Source organism: Lissotriton helveticus, chromosome 8, assembly GCF_964261635.1.
Source record: "Lissotriton helveticus chromosome 8, aLisHel1.1, whole genome shotgun sequence".
NCBI lineage: Eukaryota > Metazoa > Chordata > Amphibia > Caudata > Salamandridae > Lissotriton > Lissotriton helveticus.
The window spans coordinates 1,408,007,098-1,408,029,908 of NC_136069.1; the positions used below are offsets into that span (position 1 = coordinate 1,408,007,098).

The following is a 22,811-nucleotide window of genomic DNA, read 5'->3' on the forward strand; positions in this document are numbered from 1 at the left end:
CCCAAAATAGTCCCCTAATTTTCCTAGTCTTATCTCCCTCTATACGTAATGTTATCTCGTATATTTTGTGGGGCTTGCTAACTCTGGTATCTGCAGTTTCCACTTGAAGGTATTCATTCGTGTCCACTGTCTCCAGATGATTCATAACGACTTTGCGAGCTATGCTCACCTCTGCTGCGCTGTCTAGCATTGTCTGAGCCCACTCTCCGTTTTTCAGTTGTGTCCTCAGTATTCTCTGCATTGTTAACTACCTTGATACTGGCTACCTTCTTTTTTGGAAATTGTGATTTCTTTTTCAGTTGAGCAGGTTCCTTGTCTTTGGACTTGGCGTGCTCTTCTGATCGTCCTCTTCTTTCCGATTTCTGCGAGGAATTCTGAAAAGATTGAGAGGGACGTGTATCAATGTCTTGATTTCTATCAGGTTTTTTAATATTATCCCTATTTCTAAGGTTATATCTATTCCCAGAGGGGTCACTATGGGGTGACCTTTGTCTCGGGTTTGGAGATTTCTCTCTTCGCCTAGGAGACCTTCCTCTGGACTGGAATTTCTTTTCTTTAGGATTGGATTGTTTATTTCCATCCCAGTTCTTTTTTGGTGAATTATTATTATTATTAAAAAACATTTTTTCTGGACTTGTAGTCAGTTGCGGTTTTACTGGTATTCCACCTAGACTATCTCTGCCTAGTTCTTCATAGGATTTTTCTATGATTCCGGCAATTTCAGCTGGTTGGTCTGCTATATCTGTCTCTTTTAACCTCTGGCGGATCGCCACGTTTGCTGCTTCACCTTTTATGTTGGCTAATAATATAGCCGAGACCTGCTTGAAATCTTTCAGTAATTTCATACCAAGAGTTAAAGCAGGTTCTGGACCGTATTCATCTTGAATTTGTTTTAGCACATCTGGTATTACCGAAATGGATGGAACACCGTGCGTTTTTGTGTAGATGGAAGCAAAGACTGTACCCCAAGTGTCACAGTCCTCAATGTGTGGTGCGATTCCCATTGGGAGACATATAGTCAGAATCCTGTGTTTTTCCAGCGGGGTGGTGTCAGGAAACACCGCCTCTATTTGGGTAATTTTCTGTGCCAACCAGAATGGTATCTGTTCCCGTTTAGCTGGAACTTTACCTAGGCAGGATTGGATGTTCTGTGGTGTAATTTTATTTGTGTTCCCCTGGTGAGGGGTCAGCTGTGGAAGTTTAATCGCTGGCTGAATTGTTGAAGTCCGCATTACATACTGAACTAATTGTCTATGAATTTTTAGTAGTTGTTTTAGCTGTATTAATAGCTCTGCTGCAGGCATTCTTTCGATGTCTGGATGTGGTGTGTATCCGGCTAAGACCGGCCACGTTGCTCCTGGTCTTCCTAAAGGACCGAGCCTTGTAATGTGATTGTTATGTATTAGGGCGCCATCAAATAAGAGCAAATGCTCTTGGAATTTGAGTGGTACTTCCACCTCCTCGAAAGGAGTGTACGTTTCAGGAGGTTCCTCTACTTTGTAATAGTGGAAGTACTTTGTTACAGCATTTGCTGCTGGAAAATGTATCCATGTATAGTATACCTCTGTCTGCCGATATTCGTGTGCCTCAATTACGAATATGACTGTGCCACCTCTAGGTGTCAGTCCATTTTCTATAAGTTTTAAGGTTATAGATCTCCTTTTAATGACCGGAATGAGTATTATATCCGCGTCTGCGTCTAGCATCAGCATCTGCTATTTCAGTAGCTAATCTAATTGCCTCTCTTTCTCCATCACTGTCTCCCATTTTACTGACAGGATGGTATTATTTTTATTTGCAGATCAGGTTTCTTATGGAAACAGAGATTAGATGCACAATATTCTGGAACTGTTTTATCCTTCAACGTTGACTAGACCAAAAACCATACATAGGAGTTCCCTCCTGCGAGGTTTTGGAGGATATAATAACCTTTCACCCACTCCAGACGTCTTTGGAGTATTTGGGAAAAGGGGTCTGAGTGAGAAAGCACGACTGAGTTACTCTAAATGTCTTACGTTAGTTTTATCGCCCTTTCCAAACGCGTTGGGCGCCATGTAGTGTAGCTCCTATTTTCCCAATAGGCTCTGCGCATTGGAATAGTACCTACAGCAGTAAAGGCCTAGACCAGACGTTAACTAGGTCTACTACTGTCGATACTAGACTTAATTTTTGGGTTTGCCAGCTAAGCTCAGAGTTCGCTAGAAACTTTCTCGAATGTTCAAGGAAGGAATTAACTCCCCTGATTAGACAAGAAGGGATTTAGTTTCTGACAACCATAGAACATGACAACTTTGCTCTCCCCTAATCAAGAGTCAATCTCGAGAGTCGTGTGAGCACAAGGCAATTATTTTACTCAGTCAGTACGTGCATTCTTAGTCTCATCAGAATGTAGAGAAAAGGAAGAGACGGGCGTGTTCAATAAAAGATGTTATTTATTGATCAGTCTCTTTTCTCGTACAAGAGAAATGGATCGATATTATTGCAATACTTATAGTTAAGTAAAGTGCATACATTAGAAGCAATAGTATAAAATAATACTGTAAAAACATTGATATGGTTTCTGAGCCATATGATGTTTAAAATGATTAAAATATATTTACATACACATATACATTTGACTAAACGTACTCAACTGGTGTTTCTAAATACGCCTACCCCGTGTACCTGACCTAAGTCTAATGCGTGGGCGGGAATAGAAAGTTACAGTTTAAGTTAAGTTTGTTTTTGCCAAGTGAATAACTAAAGAATTCTCTGTGAGGGGTTATTCAGTTCTGTACCTGGAATTTAGGATGAATGAGGAATGGTATCTCTTTCTCTGCTCTCGATATTCCAGGCTGCCTGCGAGGGCTACCCGGAAGCGCCGGTGCTGGGTCTCTCGGCTTGAGATAGCAGCCCGTCTCTCAGCGCGTCAGGAAGGCGGGGCTGCTGCCAGCGGGGTCTGCTTCTGCTCTCGGCTTCGGCAAGTATGGCTGCTCCGTCTTGTCACCACGCTTGTGTTTGCATAGGGCAAGGTCGGCAATATTTATACCTTAAAGGTGCCGGGATTGACGTAAGGATGGACATAGGTACGTCAATAAAGATGTCATACGACTTGCTCGTTAGCACATTCTTTACTAAAGTTCTCTGTGAAATCAAAACAATGGCCGCACGGATTATCCAGGTTGTCATAGGTTTGATTTGTTATGAGAACGTCGTATGCCTTATCAGGGGCTGGAGGAATGTCGCTTGTCTAATTAGATCTCAAGCGTTATGACCTAATCAGATAACACGTTCCTGTGCCGTAGTGTGACTGCGTCAGATAACGGTATCTGCATCATGGGGGTTTTCTTGCCTCATGGGCTGACTCTTAGTTAACTAGCTAGGTAGTTTAACCAGAATAGGGTCAGGAATAGGGGGATCGATTCAGAACCTATAGAAATACACGACAATCTTTTAACAATGTTATCACCCCACTGGCTAGACTGATTGAATCAGTATTTTTTACCTTAAGAATAATTAGGAAAGTCTGCAATCACTATTCTAATTTTAGCCAAATTGGATTAAGGGAATGCCCTATTTATGGGCATCCAGAAACAATCCCTCCACAAACTCAGTTTTGTAGGCTTTGATTCATCCCAGTGGGAAAGAGAATTGAGTTTAAGACTATTTGTATAGCTATTAAGGCACTGCACAACGTTTGTCCAGACTATCTTTAGGAGCGATTTGTCTGGTATACCACTCCCAGGAAACTCAGATCCTCAGATGCTAAGCACTTAGCTGCCTAAGGTCAAGCGAGCATCATGGGGAGGTAGGAGTTTCATTTTAGGAAGGCAAAAACTATGGAACTCTCTTCCCATGAATTTAAAAACCTGCCCAGACCTATTCTCCTTCTGAAAGTCTTTGAATACCTGAATGTTCAGTCATTAGAGCAGCATTTTCTTTTATTATCTTTTCTCTCTCTTGAAAGCAGCAATGCCAAGACATTAAATGTCTATATCAATCAATCAGTCAATCAATCTATTTGTAGAGCGCGCTATTTACCCGTGAGTGTCTCAAGGCGCTGAGAGGGGGGGGGGGGGGTGGTAGCTTCGCTACTGTTCGAAGAGCCAGGTTTTGAGGAGTCTTCAGTCTGCCGCAGGTGGGTAGGAAGGATATAATGTAGGATATAATGTAAAAATATAAAATGATAAATCAAATCAAATCTTTCTCCAGTTGCTGCATTGGCCTAGACATTTGTAGCAGGTGCCTGTTGACAGTCCTTATTTGTTTTGTTTGCAAATGCTGTACAGAGATGATGAACTTCTCCAAAACACCAAACATAGGAGAATTCTCTGACATGTTGTCTGACACATTATTATTATCAACGCAGATAAGACCGAGGTCTTGTTCTTTAACCAACCATCCCCCCTTGCCTCCAAACTCTGGTGGCCAGAAGAATTGAGAGTTGCCCCTCTTCCCAAAGATTCGGTCAGGAACTTGGGCATCAGGTGGGACAACTGTCTGTCCTTTGCCACCCAGGTTCAGACAGCCTCTGCCGCCTGCTTTAGTAAAATTAAAATGATAAAAAAATTAATCAACTACCTGCCTAGCAACACTCGTAAAACTGTGGTCCATGCACATACCATATCGCATCTAGACAATCCAAATGGACTTTACCTGGGTCTGTCAAAAGGCCTACACCACATACTCTAGAGGGTCCAAAATGCTGCAGCCCGCCTGGTTTGTGGCGTCTTGCTTAGACAACACATATCCACCTGCCTGCGGAAGCTGCACTGGGTCCCCATAACCAAAAGAATCGAGTTTAAAGCACTGACATTGGCCTTTCGGGCAGCCAAAGGTCTAGGACCAGCTTATCTTAGAAAGAGACTCCGCCCCTACAATCACTCTAGAGCTTTGCGCTCTAACACGAAACTTCTACTTGTCACCCCCAGATTAAAAAAAACTAGATCAGGAGGTAAATCTTTCGAAGTGTGCGCCACCCAACATTGGAACAAACTTCCACTCCACCTCCGCCTGATTCAGTCGTAACTTGAGTTTCGTAGGTCTCTCAAGACCTGGCTATTCTGCCGCCAGGATTAGGTCATGTGCCAATTGCTGTCTATCTACTAGCGACGGGACACTCATTTGGGGTAGCCGCGCGCTCTATAAAACACACAAATAATTAAATATTGTGGACTGCTGATAGCTGGCCTCTGCGCTGTCTGTTTGTCCTGCCCAGAGATGTTGTGGTGTCCCTGCTCTGTGATTGTCCCTCATCGCTGTCCACAAACTCTGGTAGTGGTGAGATGGCTACTTTCCTAGCAGTTGGAGTTGGGGCTGAGTAGATAATCATTGTGTGCCCTCAATTTCCACATGTCAGCAGCCCCTTCAGTATTAATTGTTTCTGACATATCGGAGGTGTGATCCATGGAAATGCATGCTATAGTTAGTGTAAATAAATGTCTAATGTTTGTTCACAATATTGTTGAAACTGGGCTTCTTGTGTTTGTGACATGTGTATGATATTCAGATATGTTTGGTGTAGTCATCAGGGCAAGTACAGCAAGCAATGTATGTGAACTATAACTCCCATGATGCATTTCCCGGTAGGGTAAGCATCTCAATGGGGTTTTTCATGCTGTGAGGTATGATACGTGTATTTGCTAACATTATGTTATGTTATATTATGTAGGTAAATGAGAAATAACTTACCATGGCTGGTGCCTGTAAAATTGGAGGTGTCAATGTCAGACACTTCCATCACACTTTCTGTTTCCAGGGTACCCTCCATGAGTGTCTCCATGGGAGTGGGGAGAGGTGTTTGGAGGGTCCGCCGTATGTTCCACGTCCCTCAGCCGCCCTACTGGCCACCTTCTTGTGGGAGACCTCAGGTCATACCAGAGCTTGCATATCCTGCTGGGTGACACCTACGGAGTTCATCTTCTCCAAGATGCTGGTAGAGATATTTGTTTTTTGGCTCTCTGGCACTAGGAAAGATGCATTCCCAAACAGTGGGTCCATATGTGAGACACATTTGTCTTTCATGGACTCCAGCTCCTTTTCTGAAAATGTCACCTTCCTCTTCCTGCTACCTGAATCCATGTTCCCATCTTCTTTGGACATGATGTTCTCCTGCAATGGTGTGATATCCTGGCAGTAGTGATGCAGGAGCACTCCGTGCTTCCAGCACCTTCCTAGGCGTTTGGGTTGTGGTCACATCCTGCATTTGTAAACTTCCTGGTCTGACATCATCATTCTGCAACCAGAATGCAACTGTTCCTATTTTATTTTGCAAATTCCTATTAGGAAATCCCAATTTTAGAATTTCAAAAATTGCGATTTTCTAATTGCGAATCCATAGGAGTCGGTATTAGTGGAATTGGCAAATAGTGATTTCTATAACTTTGCGAATTGGATATTGCAAATCCAAAATTTCATACATATGGCACTTACGGGCACATGCATCATTGGTTTTTGCATTCGCAAACGGTGCGAATCGGAAAAATCGGCCGTTTGCGAATGCAAAAACCATTTTTGGGATGCATCAAACTTTTTTTCATAATTCGCATTTTTTTGCATTTCTAAAAAATGCGAATGCATTTAAGGAATCGCATTTGTGCGATTCCTTAAATGCAATGCATCAATTTTTTTAAAAATGCGAATCATGAAATAGGAAGTGCAAATTAACATGAGGTTGACCCTCGTGTTAATTTGCGAAAATCTTCAAAAACGTTAAAAAATGCATTTTTAAAACTGTCATGTTACAGACACACATGTCCTTAGGACATGTGTGTGTGAAACATCCACTTACAAATACATTTCAGGGGTGCAGGGGGGGGTCCTTTGGACCCCCCCCTGCACCCATGGAATGCATGAACATTATGCGAATTCTAATTTGCAAATTCGCAATTCCCATTGATTCCTATGGGCCTTTTGGCCCATAGGAATCAATGGGAAATGCGAATTAGCAAATTACAATTCGCATAATATTTGCGATTCGGTAAAAAATGTGATTTTTACCGAATCGCTAATATTATGAGAAAATATTCATGCATCCCGTTTTGCGAATTCCAAATTGCGATTCGCTATTTTTCGCAATTTGGAATTCGCAAACGGCCGGGATGATGCATGTGGGGGTATGTCTTTTTCTTGAAGCTTTTCTCTTGATGGCGAGTCTTCCAGTTCCTCAGATCCAGAGTTCGATCCAGCCATGGCAGCTTTGCAGACATTTTCCAGACTTTAAGATCCTGTTAGTTCTTAGTTCCTTTGGGGAAAATCAGGGTACAGTAGCACCAGCCAAGGGTCCAGAGATTCTGGTTTGCCCTTGGGGGCTGAGAAACAATCTCACATAATGCACCTGCACAGTCCAGGAAAAATCCAGATTCAACTGGTCAGCTGGGGTGATCCTTTCCTTGACTTGGCAGGTTGCTTCTGCCCGCTTTGTTTTACCTGTTGCTGATCAAGAAGCCATCTATTTTTCCTTTGAGTCAGACATATTTCCCTCTTTGTGGAGCATTGTGAGTGCAATAGGTGCAGTCTTTCTGGGTCTTTTGTAGTGCAGTCCAAGAGTCCAGCAGGGCAGTCCTTCCTCTTGCTTCTTCTGATGTCCAGGCAGTGATCTGAGGAGACTTTGCAGCTCTCCCACATGTATCCCCATTCTGGGCAGGCAGGAGAGGGGGACACCATAAACAATAGGGGTAAAGCCACCTGCCTCTGCCATTACCAGTTCCTTCGAAGTGTGGCATATTTCTGACCCAGAATGCACCGTTCTCCCAAAACTTATAATGGGGAACCTCTCTCCTTGGTGTGTGTGTCTGTGTAACCCAACCCAGAAGTGTGGCTAATATCTGACTACACTACCCTTCCAGCCCCTCTCTTAATCTTATTAGGGAGGTACTCATCTGGCTGGTAATTTAGAAAGTGGTTGCTGGCCTGTGTCTTATGACATCTCCTCTCCTACCTTTGAAGTCCAACGTATCTCCCCAGACCCCTTCCTCTCCCGTGTTCTTCTACAGGTAGCAAATCTCCTCCTACCAAATGGCTGTATTGTTGCAGCCCCAGACCTCTTGACACCTACTCAGGTAGCAGCTTGGCTCAGGCTGTTAAAGGCTGACCAATCAGAAGAGGCTGCTACAGGGCTGCTTTAGTTAAGGTCAGTATAGTAAGCACTAAAACTACTTTTCTGTAATAGTTATAATAAATCCAATCCTGGAAAGTTGTTAGATTTATTGTAACAATTATTTTGATACTTTGAATGATATGTCTTGCTAGCACCAATCAAACGTTATTATGTTTATTAAAGCCTTCCCATGTTAGCCTATGGGGCTAGCAGCACTACAATAGTGAAAAAAAAACAACTCTGGCAGTTTTTCCTTACCAGGGCATATAAAATAAATGTATATTGTCCCTGCTTTTTATAACAATGCACCCTACTCTTGGATCACCTAGGGCAAACATTAGGGACAACCTAAATGTAATACAATTTTTGTTGTGGACTTTAAAAGCACTTTTAATTTTAAAGTCAAATTTGGGCACAGCTTTATTTTAAAATCAGCCTCAAACACAGGCCTGACTTTAAAATGACACCAGACACCAAAGCAGTGCACACTTAGACGTCATAAGTCCACTGGGATCTCTAAACCCACATGTCCTACCATATACTAGGGACCTACAGGTAGGTTGTCTTTGCCAATTGGAATTATACATTTCTCCAAAAAACTGGGCTCTGGCCTGGGCCTTGTTAGCAGAGTCCAGGACATTTTCTGAGTCAGTAACCACCATCATAAATAAAAAAAATGGGGAGATAAAGAATAAAAGAGACGAATTTCCTACACACTGTAAAAAAATAACTTAGTCATACATTTTACAGACATTATTTTTATAAATGCATATCTACTAGTGCCGGTCATCAAATATTGTTATTAAATGTGAATAAAACTTGATGTATGCTTTGAAGTGATAGTGTTTACATACCTGGCATACCAAGATGGTAACCGGTGGTGAAATTGGCCAGGAATCCTGCTCTTGTTCCAGTCTTGTCTGTGATGAAGTACACTGTCATCTGGTTACTGGTAGAGTACACATCTTCTATCTTGCTTCTACCTGTGTAAACACCTAAAAACAGAAACTTTAGGCTATCATTAACTTGTACAAAAATTGTAAGGATGGCTCCAGACTATTCTATAATTATATCAGAATTTAATTTGTCAGTGGTGATGATAGTTCATGTCATGTTGTGTACTTCTGCCCCACATTGAAACGATTCTATGTGGAATGTGCCTGTTTCATTTTTGTCAAGTTTCATTATTGTACAATTCTAAATAGGTTAATGTTAGAATTATACAAAACTGTTCAAACCTGACAAACTAACCTAGCTATGAAACAGTAATGAAAATGCTGCAAATTGGTATTTTACAGTAGAGTCACAGATAGCACCAATGCTTATTCATTGAAGAATAATATTTACAGGCTAAGGGGACTGCTCACAAAAAATTCTATTCAAAAACCTCTGGCCATTAACCTTTACCTCAGTCTTTTCTAAGATTTAAGATTATGTTAAAAAAACCCTACAAATCTACTGACAAAACAAAAGGTTACATTCACCTGTTATACTTTTTTTTTTTTTTTTTTTTTTTTTTTAAAAACCTTTATTTGAGCAAGCAGAAACGTACAAGGATGGGCCTACAACCACACGGGCCAGCCGCTAAAAAGGAGTAGACACATATCACATAAGCCCGCAGAGGTAACCGTCAATCAACAATGCAATACTCCACATTAAATACAGGACCAAAACAGGTTTTATATATATGAAAGAACAAACATACAAAAAGGCGAGAGTGTATCACTGAAGGTCAGCCCAAGGGACGCAAGGGGGGGGACAGCAGCGGAGGTGCAGTAATAATATCCTAAGCACTAAGGAGTATGGAGCGGGGGGGGGGGAGGGGGGCAGAGATCAGGAAGAAGAAGGGGGGAAGAGCCGGTGACACCAGCTCAGTCCCTATATGAAGATTCCGGGAACGCTAGCCTAGGGAGATAGGGTAATCTCGATAGTGTCCACAAGGGGAGGAGCACAAATGTCGCCACGGTATTCGTTCCATTGACCCCACACCTTCACCCATGCCCTGGGTCTACCCCTGGCCACATAAACAGTTTTCTCACGGAACATGGACCAATCCATATTATCCTCCCATTGCGAGAGGGCAGGGGGCCTGGAGGCCCCCCAGAGTTGCGCAATATCTCGCTTCGCAATCATATAGCCCAGGGTGGCCCATCTAGTCTGTGCCACCGAATAGTCCGTGGGCTCCCAAACATTCAAAAGACAGCGACGAGGTTCCGGTCGCAAGGATATCCCCGTCACCACAGTCATCAGATCAAGCACGGCCACCCAATAAGCAGCCACCATCGGGCACTCCCAAAGAATATGCAGGAAAGTAGCACGCAAACCACATCCACGCTTACACAGTCCATCAGAGGAAAAGCCCATCACCATCAGTCGCGGTCCCGTCACGTACACCCGATGAAGGATCTTCAATTGGACCAGACGGAGTCGAGCCGGTATAGCCACCTCCTTCGGAGAGGAGAGGGCCGATTGCCAATCCTCATCATCAAGTTCCAACCCATCTCCCATCCACTGTTCCCGAAGTCGGGCCAATAAGTCAGTCCGATTGTTGATCAACTTTTTATAGATCAGGGAGATAGTGCTATCAGGAAGATGTCCGTCAAGGATACGGTCTTCAAGTGGGGAAGAGTCAGGCGGAATCTCACCAGGAGCAAACACCGAAACCAAAGCGTGCCTGATCTGTAAATAACGAAAGAATTCCCGACTACTCAGGCCATAGTCAGCCTGGAGGGCCTGAAACGGGCGCACAGAACCCTTAGAATATACATCCCCCACTTTAGAGATCCCAATCAAGTCCCAACGGTCAAAACCCTTGGAAGACCAAAGACCGCCCAGACGTTCCGAAGCATAAAGCGGCGTCGCCAACGTCAAGCGATCCTCCCAGCCCAGGCTCACATTCGCAGCACGCCACACTGTCAAAGCAGTCAAAGTAGGTCCCACAAGATGGCGCCCAGCGGAGCGAGAATAGAGTACTCTATTAAAGTCACCTCCCGGAAGCTGAAGTTTATCCATCTCAAACGCCGGATTACGACCCGGAGAGAACATAGCGTGATTAATAGCGGACAGATGGGAAGCCCAGTAGTATCTCTTAATATCGGGGAGCGCCATGCCCCCATCGTACCACGGGATAGAAAGTTTCGCGAGAGCAATGCGCGGTCGCCCATCCCAAATAAGTTGCCTCTGAAGGCTCTCAATCTCCCGAAAATAGGTCTTGGGGATAGGATCATAATAATTCTGGAGAGCGTAGAGAAACCGCGGTAGTGACATCATCTTAAACAGGGCCGCCCGACCCAGTGGAGACAGGGGAAGTTTGCGCCAGCGGGCAACGTCCAAACGGAGCCTAAGCAACGGGGGAAGGAGATTACGATCAAAACGAAGGGACGGATCCAAGGTAACGAAAACCCCCAAGTATTTGAAACCATCCCGGACCACCTGAAGAGGAAGTCTACTCGGCAACGGAGGCAAGATACCAGATAAAACGTATACACAGGATTTAGACCAGTTGATGACGAGGCCTGAGTTAGCACCAAAGGACGCAAGAACGTCAAATAAAACAGATAAAGACTTGCGAGGGGAAGTAAGATACAAGAGGATGTCGTCCGCATAAAGCGAGACGCGGTCTTCGAAGTCCGGGGCCCATCGAATACCTTTAAGGGACGGTTCCCAACGGAGCCAGGCTGCCAACGGTTCAAGAGCGAGCGCGAACAACAGAGGGGACAAGGGGCAACCCTGACGGGTACCCCTGCCCAAGGAGAAGGGGGTCGACACTCTACCGTTCACTACAACTTGCGCCAGAGGTTCCGCGTACAACAGCCTAACCCAGCTAATAAACTCGCACCCGAATCCAAATTTCTCAAGCGTCGCCCATAAATAGGGCCACTCCACAGTATCAAAGGCCATGGAGGCATCCAGGGACGCCAAAATGGCCGGTTCAGTCAAAAGCCCCGCCCTCGCCAGCGCGCCGTGGAGGCGACGTAAATTCAGAGCAGTGTTGCGATGCGGGATAAAGCCAGACTGATCCGGATGGACCAACTCCCCAAGAACCGAAAGGAGACGGGTCGCCAAAAGTTTAGCCAACACCTTAGGTTCAACATTTAATAGGGATATGGGCCTATACGAGGAACAGAGGTCACGCGGTTTACCCTCTTTGGGAATGACGACGATTGTCGCCAGACGCTGATCATAGGGAAGCATGTTCTGCTCACGAGATTCTAGAAACATGGCGCGGAGATACGGCGCCACCTTATCGGGGCGTAATTTGTACAACTCAATAGGCAAACCGTTCGGGCCCAGTGCTTTGCCCGAACGGAGCGATCGAACTGCATTGGCTATCTCATCATTCGTAAAAGGGGAGTCCAAAGCAATACGGTCCAAGTCGGTGACACAGGGCAAAGTGATATCACGCAGAAGAAGGCGGGAGTCGGCAACATCCCTCACAGACACGGGAGCATATACCACACGGAAATATTCTGCAAAACGATCAACAATGGCGGTCGGATCAATCACATTCTCACCACTCGCAGACTGAATCACGGGCACCACACGATTAACTCTTTCTTTCTTGTCCAACCACGCTAGGAGTTTGCCCGCCTTGTCACCCACATCGTACAATCTGCCCTGCTGCTCACGAAACATCACCTTTGCAGCGTCAGTGACCAGAGATTTATATGCAAACTGTTTTAGACCCAGGGCATGGAGTTTGTCAGGCGTGACACCAGATTCCAACTCGTCCTCCAAAGCAGAGATCTCCCCCTCAAGGTCCACCACCTCCTTCCTCCCTGCCCTCTTAGCTTCAACAATCAAGGAAAGGGCCTGTCCACGAATCACAGTTTTAAAAGCTTCCCACAGGGACACAGCCGAAGAGACCGACCCCTCATTTTCCAGGAAATATGCATCCATGGACTTGAGCAAGAGGGTACGAGTCTCAGGGGAGGAAAGATACCAAGGGTTAATGGGAGCCACTCGGCCCGCCGCCTCTACCCCAACCTCGAAACGAAGCCAGAGCGGCGAGTGATCAGAAATACCCCTCGGCAAGTGTAAAATCTCACGAACCGCCGATGATTGGGCTGCGGGCATCAGGAAATAATCCAGCCGGGACAGACTGCCATGGGCCCCAGAATGGAAGGTGTATTGGAGCTGAGTAGGATGCAACAGTCGCCAGCAGTCCACAAGGCCAAAGGTATCTAAAAACCCACCCAACCACTGCTGAGCCTGCGGGGTATCTCTAGGGGGATGGCGATCGTGAAGGCCGGAAAGCACCGAATTAAAATCACCGGCAAGAAAGAGAGTGCTATCAGGGAGATCCAACAGAACACGGCCCAAGTCAGTAAAAGTAGAGGCCTGCAAACCCGGGGGAACATAAACATTGAAGAGAGATAGGGTGCGGCCTTCATATCTACCCACCAGGACAGTATATCTCCCACGGTCATCATGAATCACCTCATCGATAGCCAGGGGGAGGGAGGTTCGAACAAGAATACCCACACCCCTAGATCCGGAGGTAAACCCTGAGTGCGCCACAAGGCGGTAGCCCCATCTATTCATCGCATAACAAACATTACCAATCAAATGGGTTTCTTGCATGAAAACAATGTCCGGTGACAAACGTCGTATACATTTTAAGACCACACTGCGCTTAATACGATCTCCCAGGCCATTAACGTTCCAGGAAAGAAATTTCAACCCTCTACCCCCCATCCCAACCACCCGAGCCAAGACCCCTCGTCCATGAGCTAGACATCAGAAACAGCAGCAAACACAGGAGCAACTCGCCTTGAAAACAACACACAGAAAAGAAAAAACTTCCCAACCCCCCTCCCCCAAACTGAAGAGAAACACCCTCCACCCTGCACCCCTGCAAAAAGCTAAAGAGCCACTCCAACCTGCAGTGTGCCTGTCGCCCAAGAACCCCTATTCTACACAAAGACCCCGGAGGAGGAAAGGTCTCCGTTCCATCCACCCCCCGACCTCAGCAAGAACAAAAATAACAAACGAAAAGACAGAATGATCACAATGTAGAGGGACGCCGGCCAACACTCTTGAGAATGTATTCAAAATAAGACATAAGAGCCGAACAGTTAGATCTCCGCACCACCTTCGGCACCGCCAGGGTGAGCGGCGGAGTCTGTCTCAGGAGGACAGTCAGGCAATGAGTCCAGCCAGTCATTAACAGCATCTGGCCGATCAAAGAAAAGGGTACGTTCATTGTATTCAACCCGGAGTCTAGTGGGAAAGAGCATGGCGTAACGTAGGCCCCGATCCCGGAGACGTTTCTTGGCACCACGAAACTCCATACGTTGTCTCTGAACCTGTTGGGAAAAGTCCGGGTAAAAGTTCACCGTAGCATTCTCAAAGGCCACCGGGCCCTTCACCCGCGAGGCCTGCAGGATAGCGTCCCGGTCTCTATAATGAAAAAGCTTCGCTACAATGGGTCTCGGCGGGGCTCCCGGCTTGACTTTGCCCCCTGGAACACGATGTGCACGTTCCACCGTGAAAAATTTTGTGAGACCAGAAGGGGCCAAATGGTTCAAGACCAGATCCTCAACCAGGAGATCCACCGAGTGGGGTTCAGGGTTTTCCGGTACACCAACCAGGCGAACATTGCAGCGACGCGCCCTATTTTCAAAGTCCTCCAGGCGACGGGTCATGAAGTCGTTCCCCCGACGGAGATTTCCAATCTCTGTTTGGAGCTCCGAGACGTCATTCGTAAGGCTAGAGGATTTAATATCCAGTGATTGTACCCTCTCATTCGTCTTGCCGAGGTCAGCACGAATCAGATTCACCTCAATAGCCACGGTGTCAAGTTTGTGGGCCAAGGCCTCGTACTGTAGGCCGATGGATTCCCTCACACCCGAGATGGCGCCCATGATATCCTGTAAGGAGGGCTCCGCCGACTCTTCCAAAATTCGTTCAGACGCAATACTAGAACCAGGCAGGGCAGCTCCGGGGGACCCCTTAGAATGGGTATAACGGTCCATGACATTTGATTGAACTGGAGCTCCGCGCAGAGGTGTTTTCGTCTTGCGCGTCTCTCTGTCCCCTCTGCCCGCCATTTTGAAGATGCGTCACAGGACAAGCCACCAGGTTCGACGGGCCCGACACCCAAAGTACAGGATCAAAAGTACAGAAAAAGGGGGCACAACTCGGGTAGAGGTCGCCAAACCAGCAAATAGGTCACATGAAAGCCCGACAGCCGATCCGCCTCCAAGTCTCAGTCGCAACACGACATCCACATCCGTGGCCCAAGTCGGAACGGAATCGAAACCGAAACTTAGGAAGGGGGGACCCACAAGGCCAGATCTCCTGCCGTTGTTGTTCAATTGCAGGACGGCTACAGTACCGCACCCCGTCCCGGGCGCACCTCAAGGGCGGAGTCCAAAAGTTCAGAGCACCATATCTCAGGAATACGAGATCCAAATCGATTTCTGAAAAGTGCTAGGGTAATCAGCCAAACGTCCCCTACACGAATTCTTGCTCACCTGTTATACTTGACTAAGCTAACTATAATTTGTGCTGCCTCCATGCCCTGGTCAAGACCTCAGATGATTCATCACTCATGACATCTTAAATGACATCACTGATGACATTCAAAATTACATAATTGATCGCATCACTGGTAGTACCATGTCGAAATACAGTAGAGAGTTAGTGAGGGTATATGTGTGGGAAATAGCACTGCTGTTGTGTAGTTAAAGTTAGGTCACTCTTTCCCTTTTTCTCTTTCGCTAACAACGTAGGTGCCACTAGATGAGTCTCCATAGAACTTTCCAAAACAGCTAATCATCTTCAGCTCCAATCTGGAAAGCTTTGCAGTGATCCATCAGGCAGGGGACTAGAAAAAGGAGAGTCATAAAATGTAGATTCACCATGTTCATTTTCATAGGACATTTTAAGAAGCAATACAGTAATTTTCAGAAAGTTAGAATATTACTCAGAAACATGATGTTTGTTATTTGGTGTAAATCCATCCAGCCATTTTAGAGAAATTTGCATTTGAAGAGGTTTAAGATGGTACTTTAGGAGGTGATCAGGGTGGTCATAAATGGGTTAAATAAATAGGTTTAGCTGGACTGTTAGTGTCTAGAGTTGCTTTGATAGGACACTTTAGAGGGAATTAGTCAATACTGACTGGCTGGTGACACCCAGAAATATATGTTGTTGTAGCCATTACAGGACCAAGGGACATGGTCCCTGTGTCCTGAAAAGGAATTATTAAAATATATGTGTGCAAGTTGAGCACACCTTGAACCCATAGGGCATGTGGGGGGGGGGACACAAAGGGACTCCCTGACTTGTTGACTCCAAAAGGGATAAACATGTTGAGGTAGTCATTAGAGTGCTCGGGGGTCATGGTCCCTAATAAAATACACTGTAGTGAATGGCAGGTTTTGTGACTCATAAAAAAGAGCACATATAAATAGTGATACAGATTATGGTAAAAAAAAGAAATTATTTGTTTGGGATACCAAATTAATTTCATTTTGGTGTGATCTAAGGTGATTTTCCCCAGTGAAAAATACTGATCTTCTGCTGGGATTTGATGAAACATTTTTGACAGAAAACACACATATTTTCTATGAAGTCACACTATTTTATTTATTTATTTAAAAAGTTTTATATAGCGCTGGCTAGACTCGGAGGTATCAGAGCGCTTTACATGAGCATCAGATCATAGTTACAGGTTACATCATTACAAAGGTTACATAGTTCTTAGAGAATGGCAACATAATTACATGTAAGGTCGAGATAAACAATAAGCACAAATACGTAAGGGGATAAGCAGGCAAGGTGAGAGATTCCGGGGAGGAGGGGTTGGAGCACGGGAAGTAGACAGATAATGAGGGCGGGAAAGGGGAGGGGCGGATGAGAGACACAGCATGGGAAGAGGAGAGGAAGGGTGATGGGGACAACAACCGGTAGACGAGTCAAGGCAACGTCCAAAGTCCAGTAAGGTGTGATCCCAGGGCAGACAAGGGGAGAGATTCAGGGGAGAGAGGATAGGAGCTAGGGAAGAGACAATAAGGAGAGACGAAAAGAAGTCTGCCTAAAGACCGACTGGGTAGGTGACGACCAAGGAGGGAATCCACGGCCCATCTCCTCTATAGCTAAACCAAGTAGCTAAATCGGGCGTCAGACAAAATAGTTCAGTCTCAATACATTGAGAGAGGAGGGAAGGAGAGACATAAATAGAGGGAGGATGCGGTAGGAGACGACAGGAGAGACGAAAGGAAGTGTAACTATGTGGTTCAACAATAAACCAGAAAAGATCAACAAGTAAACATTATATCAAACAATCAGCAATACAATTAGGGGAGGAGAGAAAGGAGAGAGAAAGTAGTGGGGGGTAGAGGAGGAGGGAAAGTGAGGATAAGGGAAGAGACAACTGTAGAGACGAGAGGAAGTCTGTCAATAGACCGACTGGGTAGGTGACGACCAAGGAGGGAATCCACGGCCCATCTCCTCTATAGCTAAACCAGGTAGCTCCATCGGGCATCAGACAAAATAGTTTAGTCTCAATACATTGAGAGAGGAGGGAAGGAGAGACAAAAATAGAGGGAGGATGTGGGAGGAGACGACAGGAGAGATAAAAGGAAGTGTAACAATGTGGTTCGACAATATACCAGAAAAACAACAAGTAAACATTAAATAGAACAGTCAGCATTACATTAGGGGAGGAGAGAAAGGAGAGATAAAGTAGTGGGGGGCAGGGGAGGAGAGAGAGTGAGGATAAGGGAGGAGACAACCGTAGAGACGAAAGGAAGTCTGTCTAAAAACCGACTGGGTAGGTGACGACCAAGGATGGAATCCACGGCCCAGGACAGAAGCTGGAAAGAGTAGGAGCGGAGGGGGGGGTTGGGGGAAGTGGGAGCACATATTGTCAGCAGCCGCAGGTTAATTTCTTTTATATAGCGTTGGCTAGACCCGGAGGTATCAGAGCGCTTAACATGAGAATCAACAATGTAACAGAAAAAGTTCAACAATTACACAAAGCATTCAAAACATAAGCAATACAATTAGGAGAGGAGAGAAGAGAGAGGAGAGAGAAAAGTAGTGGAGGGGGCAGGGGAGGTGAGAAAGGGAGGATAAGGAAAGAGACAATAAGGAGAGACGAAAAGAAGTCTGTCAAAAGACCGACTGGGTGGATGACGACCAAGGAGGGAATCCACGGCCCATCTCCCCTTTAGCTAAACTAAGTAGCTCCATCGGTCATCAGACAAAATAGTTCAGTCTCAAATAAATTGAGAGAGGAGAGAAGGAGAGATATAGATAGAGGGAGGATGCGGGAGGTGCCGACAGGCGAGAAGAAAGGAGGTGCAACAATGTGGTTCAACAATATACCAGAAAAAGATCAACAAGTAAACATAATAACAAACAATCAGCAATACATTAGGAGAAGAGAGAAAGGAGAGAGAAAGTAGTGGGGGGTAGGAGAGATGAGAAAGTGAGGATAAGGGAAGACACAACCATAGAGACGAAAGGAAGTCTGTCTAAGGACCGACTGGGTAGGTGACGACCAAGGAGGGAATCCACGGCCCGTCTCCCCTATAGCTAAACCAAGTAGCTCCATCGCGCAACAGACAAAATAGTTCAGTCTCAATACATTGCGAGAGGAGAGAAGGAGAGACATAGAGGGAGGATGCGGGAGGAGCCGACATGAGAGACGAAAGGAGGTGCAACAATGAGGTTCAACCATATACCAGAAAAAGATCAGCCAGTAAACATAATATCAAACAATCAGCAATACATTAGGAGAGGAGAGAAAGGAGAGAAAAAGTAGAGGGGGTAGGGGAGGTGAGAAAGTGAGGATAAGGGAAGAGACAACCATAGAGATGAAAGGAAGTCTGTCTAAGGACCGACTGGGTAGGTGACAACCAAGGAGGGAATCCACGGCCCGTCTCCCCTATAGCTAAACCAAGTAGCTCCATCGCGCAACAGACAAAATAGTTCAGTCTCAATACATTGCAAGAGGAGAGAAGGAGAGACATAGAGGGAGGATGCGGGAGGAGCCGACATGAGAGACGAAAGGAGGTGCAACAATGAGGTTCAACCATATACCAGAAAAAGATCAGCCAGTAAACATAATATCAAACAATCAGCAATACATTAGGAGAGGAGAGAAAGGAGAGAAAAAGTAGAGGGGGGTAGGGGAGGTGAGAAAGTGAGGATAAGGGAAGAGACAACCATAGAGATGAAAGGAAGTCTGTCTAAGGACCGACTGGGTAGGTGACGACCACGGAGGGAATCGACGGCCCATCTCCCCTATAGCTAAACCAAGTAGCTCCATCGGGCATCAGACAAAATAGTTTGCTCTCAAGTGGCGGGGGAAGAGGTTCGCAGAACAACAGGGTGGGGACAAAGGGAAAGGGCAGGTGAGGGTAGAGGACAGAAGCTGGAAAGGGTAGGAGCAGAGAGGGGGAGGGTAGGGGGAAGGGAGAGGGGGAAGATAAGTTCAGTAGAGACGCAGAAGCGTTTGCCCGAAGTCCGGCTGGGTAGGTGAGAGTCAAAATAGGGAGCCAAAAGTCAATCTCCCCTATAGCTCGCGGGGTAGCTCCGCCGGGCATCATACAGAAGTAGCTAGGTCTCAGCTTTCCAGGGCAGGGGAGGAATGAAAACATCATAGAGGGTCCCGCTCCTCTGCTCGTGGGACGGGTGTTGGCTCAGCAATGCACTCAGGAGTTCTTAGTAGGGGAGAGTATGGAGACATCAGGATGTCAATTGTCTCAAGCGGTGGGCTGGCCGAGCTCGTTACTCAGCTCAGACTTGAAGTCCTTGAGCATAGATTGGAGGTTCGCCTTAGAAAGGGCCCTGGTCGACTGTGAGAATAAAGGGATAGACTTACAAACGTTTTGTGACTCGCGAATTAGTCACAAATACCCTATTGACAGGAAAAGTGGTGTTTTGAAATGTACAAATGCCATTCGCGAATCTAAATTTTCGACGTCACTGTGTAGTGACTCTCAAATTAAGGGCTCAAATTGCTCATGGATACAAATTTGCGATTTCCTAATTGCAATTTGACGAGATTCGCTATTTGGAAATCAAAATCTTTACGCTCTTACATCTAGCCCAAAGTCTTAAACTTTGAGTAAAACATGTCCTACTAACAGAAGCCAGTCGGTTGATTCCCCAGTGTCAATTGTATTTGTTATCTACATCCGTATAACATTCGGGCATGCAAACTGAAACATGCATATTTTTAACACCAGCAGCAATCTGTCAATTAAGTCCCCAGTTTTCTACCACAGCCTCCTAGAATATTCTAATGAAATACTTGAGCTCGAAAATTCTGTGTTTATGATAGAAATATGGTACACCTAAAGACATCTTGATTGATTCAAACATGTAAAACTGTAGAAAATTATTACTTAGTGCTCTAGGAAGCTAAAATGAGGACAAGCAGGTGGCAGGGACAGTGGCAGCACAACAGATCATGGAGGACAGGTGGGAAGGGGCAGACACACACACACACAGAATGTAGGGCAGGCAGGAGGGGGCATGAGAAGGCTGACTATGGAGAGCAAGCCAGCAGGGGCAGAAAGCTGACCATATGGCAGGCTGTAGGGCGCCGTATAACTCTGACATATATTGGAGGACAGGTCATAGGAGTTGAGTGGGTAAGGGCAGCAAGCTGACTATTTAGGGCAGGCTGGCATGAGCAGGAAGATGACCATAGAGGGCAGGAGGCGGGACATGCAGTCACAGAATGGAGTACAGACAGGAGGGGGCAGGGCAGCAAGCTGACAAAGTAAGGAAGACAACTGTGAATTGGCCTCTCATGAGGGATCGGCTGTACCTCCCCCACTGCACATGGATGAAGAGATGTAATGGTTAGGTATGCTAATACTATTTTCACTTTCATTGAAAACACAGAAATTCACTTTTTAAAAAAAGGTTAAAGTGATGTTAGAGTTCGGTATACAAAGGCATCCAACAGCTGCTTTTAACATTTCACCCTGACTTACACGTTTCACTTTTTAAGGTATGCTCCAGAAGTCCCCTCAGTAGAAATCTCAAACAGACACTATTTGCTTGGATCCCTGATCTGAGTGTCCACCGCAGCTCGATGGTAATCATTACATGGGATTTCAATACTCCCTTTGAACCTTATGAAGATTACTGCAATGCAATACAGGTCAAAGACACGGCATGGGGAATCCCACCCTTAAAGAAATACATCCTGAGCAATCTTAGAGCTACAGGCACTAGATAGCTCTGATGACTCTACCTCATAGCGCACAGCTGCAATGGATGACATGAACCATACATGACCCGGCGACCACCCTTTAACAATAGTTATCTTATATCGATAAGAGATTACATCCTCTTGAGCATCCATCACTGGGACGGAATGCATATATGGAAACTCTGTAAGTAAGTCACCATTCTGCACTGGTGCTCTCCTTCACCCTTGAAATCTATTCCCATTTCACTTCTAGTATTGCCACTTTTAATGGCCTTCAGGCTGCAAAGCACCACCAGAGGTTGAAATGGCATGAAGTAAAATCTTAAAATACCTTATCATTGATATCCACTGTTCTACAAGATGTGTTAGCCCAGGGAGAAAGCTCTTCTTCTTGTCCACAATACATCACAAACCAAAACATCAGCCTGTCCATATTTAGAGCGCCACTAATATCTAGTTCAATCCGGAGCAGGAGGCAATCTGAAGAATGGTTCAATAAATCCTGTAAACTGCGCAGACATGCCTAATGCAATCGATCAAGAAGGGGTCACGTGCAGAGATCATAGGCGCAAAGGAGTACTATAAATCTTTGACTAGAACCAAAAAATCTGGTTGGGGAAAAGCTTATTGGAACTAACTGGTAGCTGCTGCAAGGAACAAGGATACATAAATCGTCTGGAAAATCATAGCTTCGGCACATGATAACAAAGCCTTCATCCCCAGAGTGATGTGTATAAATGAGGAACACGTAAAAGAGACACAGGCAGAGACAAACCTCAAGCTGAAAAACATCTCCTAGCCAAATATTATGCTATATGAGGAATACGCGACATTCGGGCAGATGGTAAGGGTGGAAGGCAGAGCCTCCGTTGAGGGGAGCGGAAGAGTGATGCAGCAGTTAGAGTCAAACAGTGAAGAAACACACAAACACAATTAGAAGACAAGCTCAAAACAACTACTCAGATGTACACTAGTTATCCGCCCCAGATATGTTTGCAGAACTTGTGACTACCCAATACATTTTAAACATCCTTTTGACTTAAATAGTATGAGAAAGGGAGAAAACCGGCCATCTATTATCATTGCAGTTAAATCAATGAGAGTCCTCCTTGGCTAATCCAACAATAAGGAGAAGAAAAAAACATCACATTTCTCATACATCCGTAGACCTCCCAAAAGGAATTTGCGCATTACTGTTCACTTCTGTGCCATTCACAGCATAGGGACGAGTCACGAGAGCCAATTGGAGGAACGCTTTCGTGCTGGTTACTCATTCTCACCTGCCAAATAATTTGCAATCCAATATAGAAGGAGAGTTGACCACGGAAGAGTTAAGGGGGCCTTTAAAACATGGAGACCGGGACATTACTAGGGGAAGGCGGATTCTCTGGAGAATTTCACAAAATCAACTAAACTTGAACCACATCAAAACGGCATGCCATGTTCACGAAAGCAGATGAGATGAGACAGGTGGAATGTGACGAGAATTTAATAAAACACTAATCACCCGAACTCCTAAGCTGGGGGAAAAAAACCTTTGCAGTATGCTAG

At 45.5% G+C, this 22,811-nt stretch overlaps 1 protein-coding gene across 1 annotated transcript in view; it reads right to left on the reverse strand.

Annotated features, from left to right (window-relative positions):
- Nucleotides 1–22,811, reverse strand: part of TMPRSS15 (transmembrane serine protease 15) — a 1,630,091-nt gene that overhangs the window by 621,810 nt on the left and 985,470 nt on the right. The window contains exon 17 of the mRNA XM_078658360.1: nt 8,932–9,072. Coding sequence (XP_078514486.1) covers nt 8,932–9,072 — 141 coding nt within the window. The remainder of the gene's footprint in view (nt 1–8,931; nt 9,073–22,811) is intronic.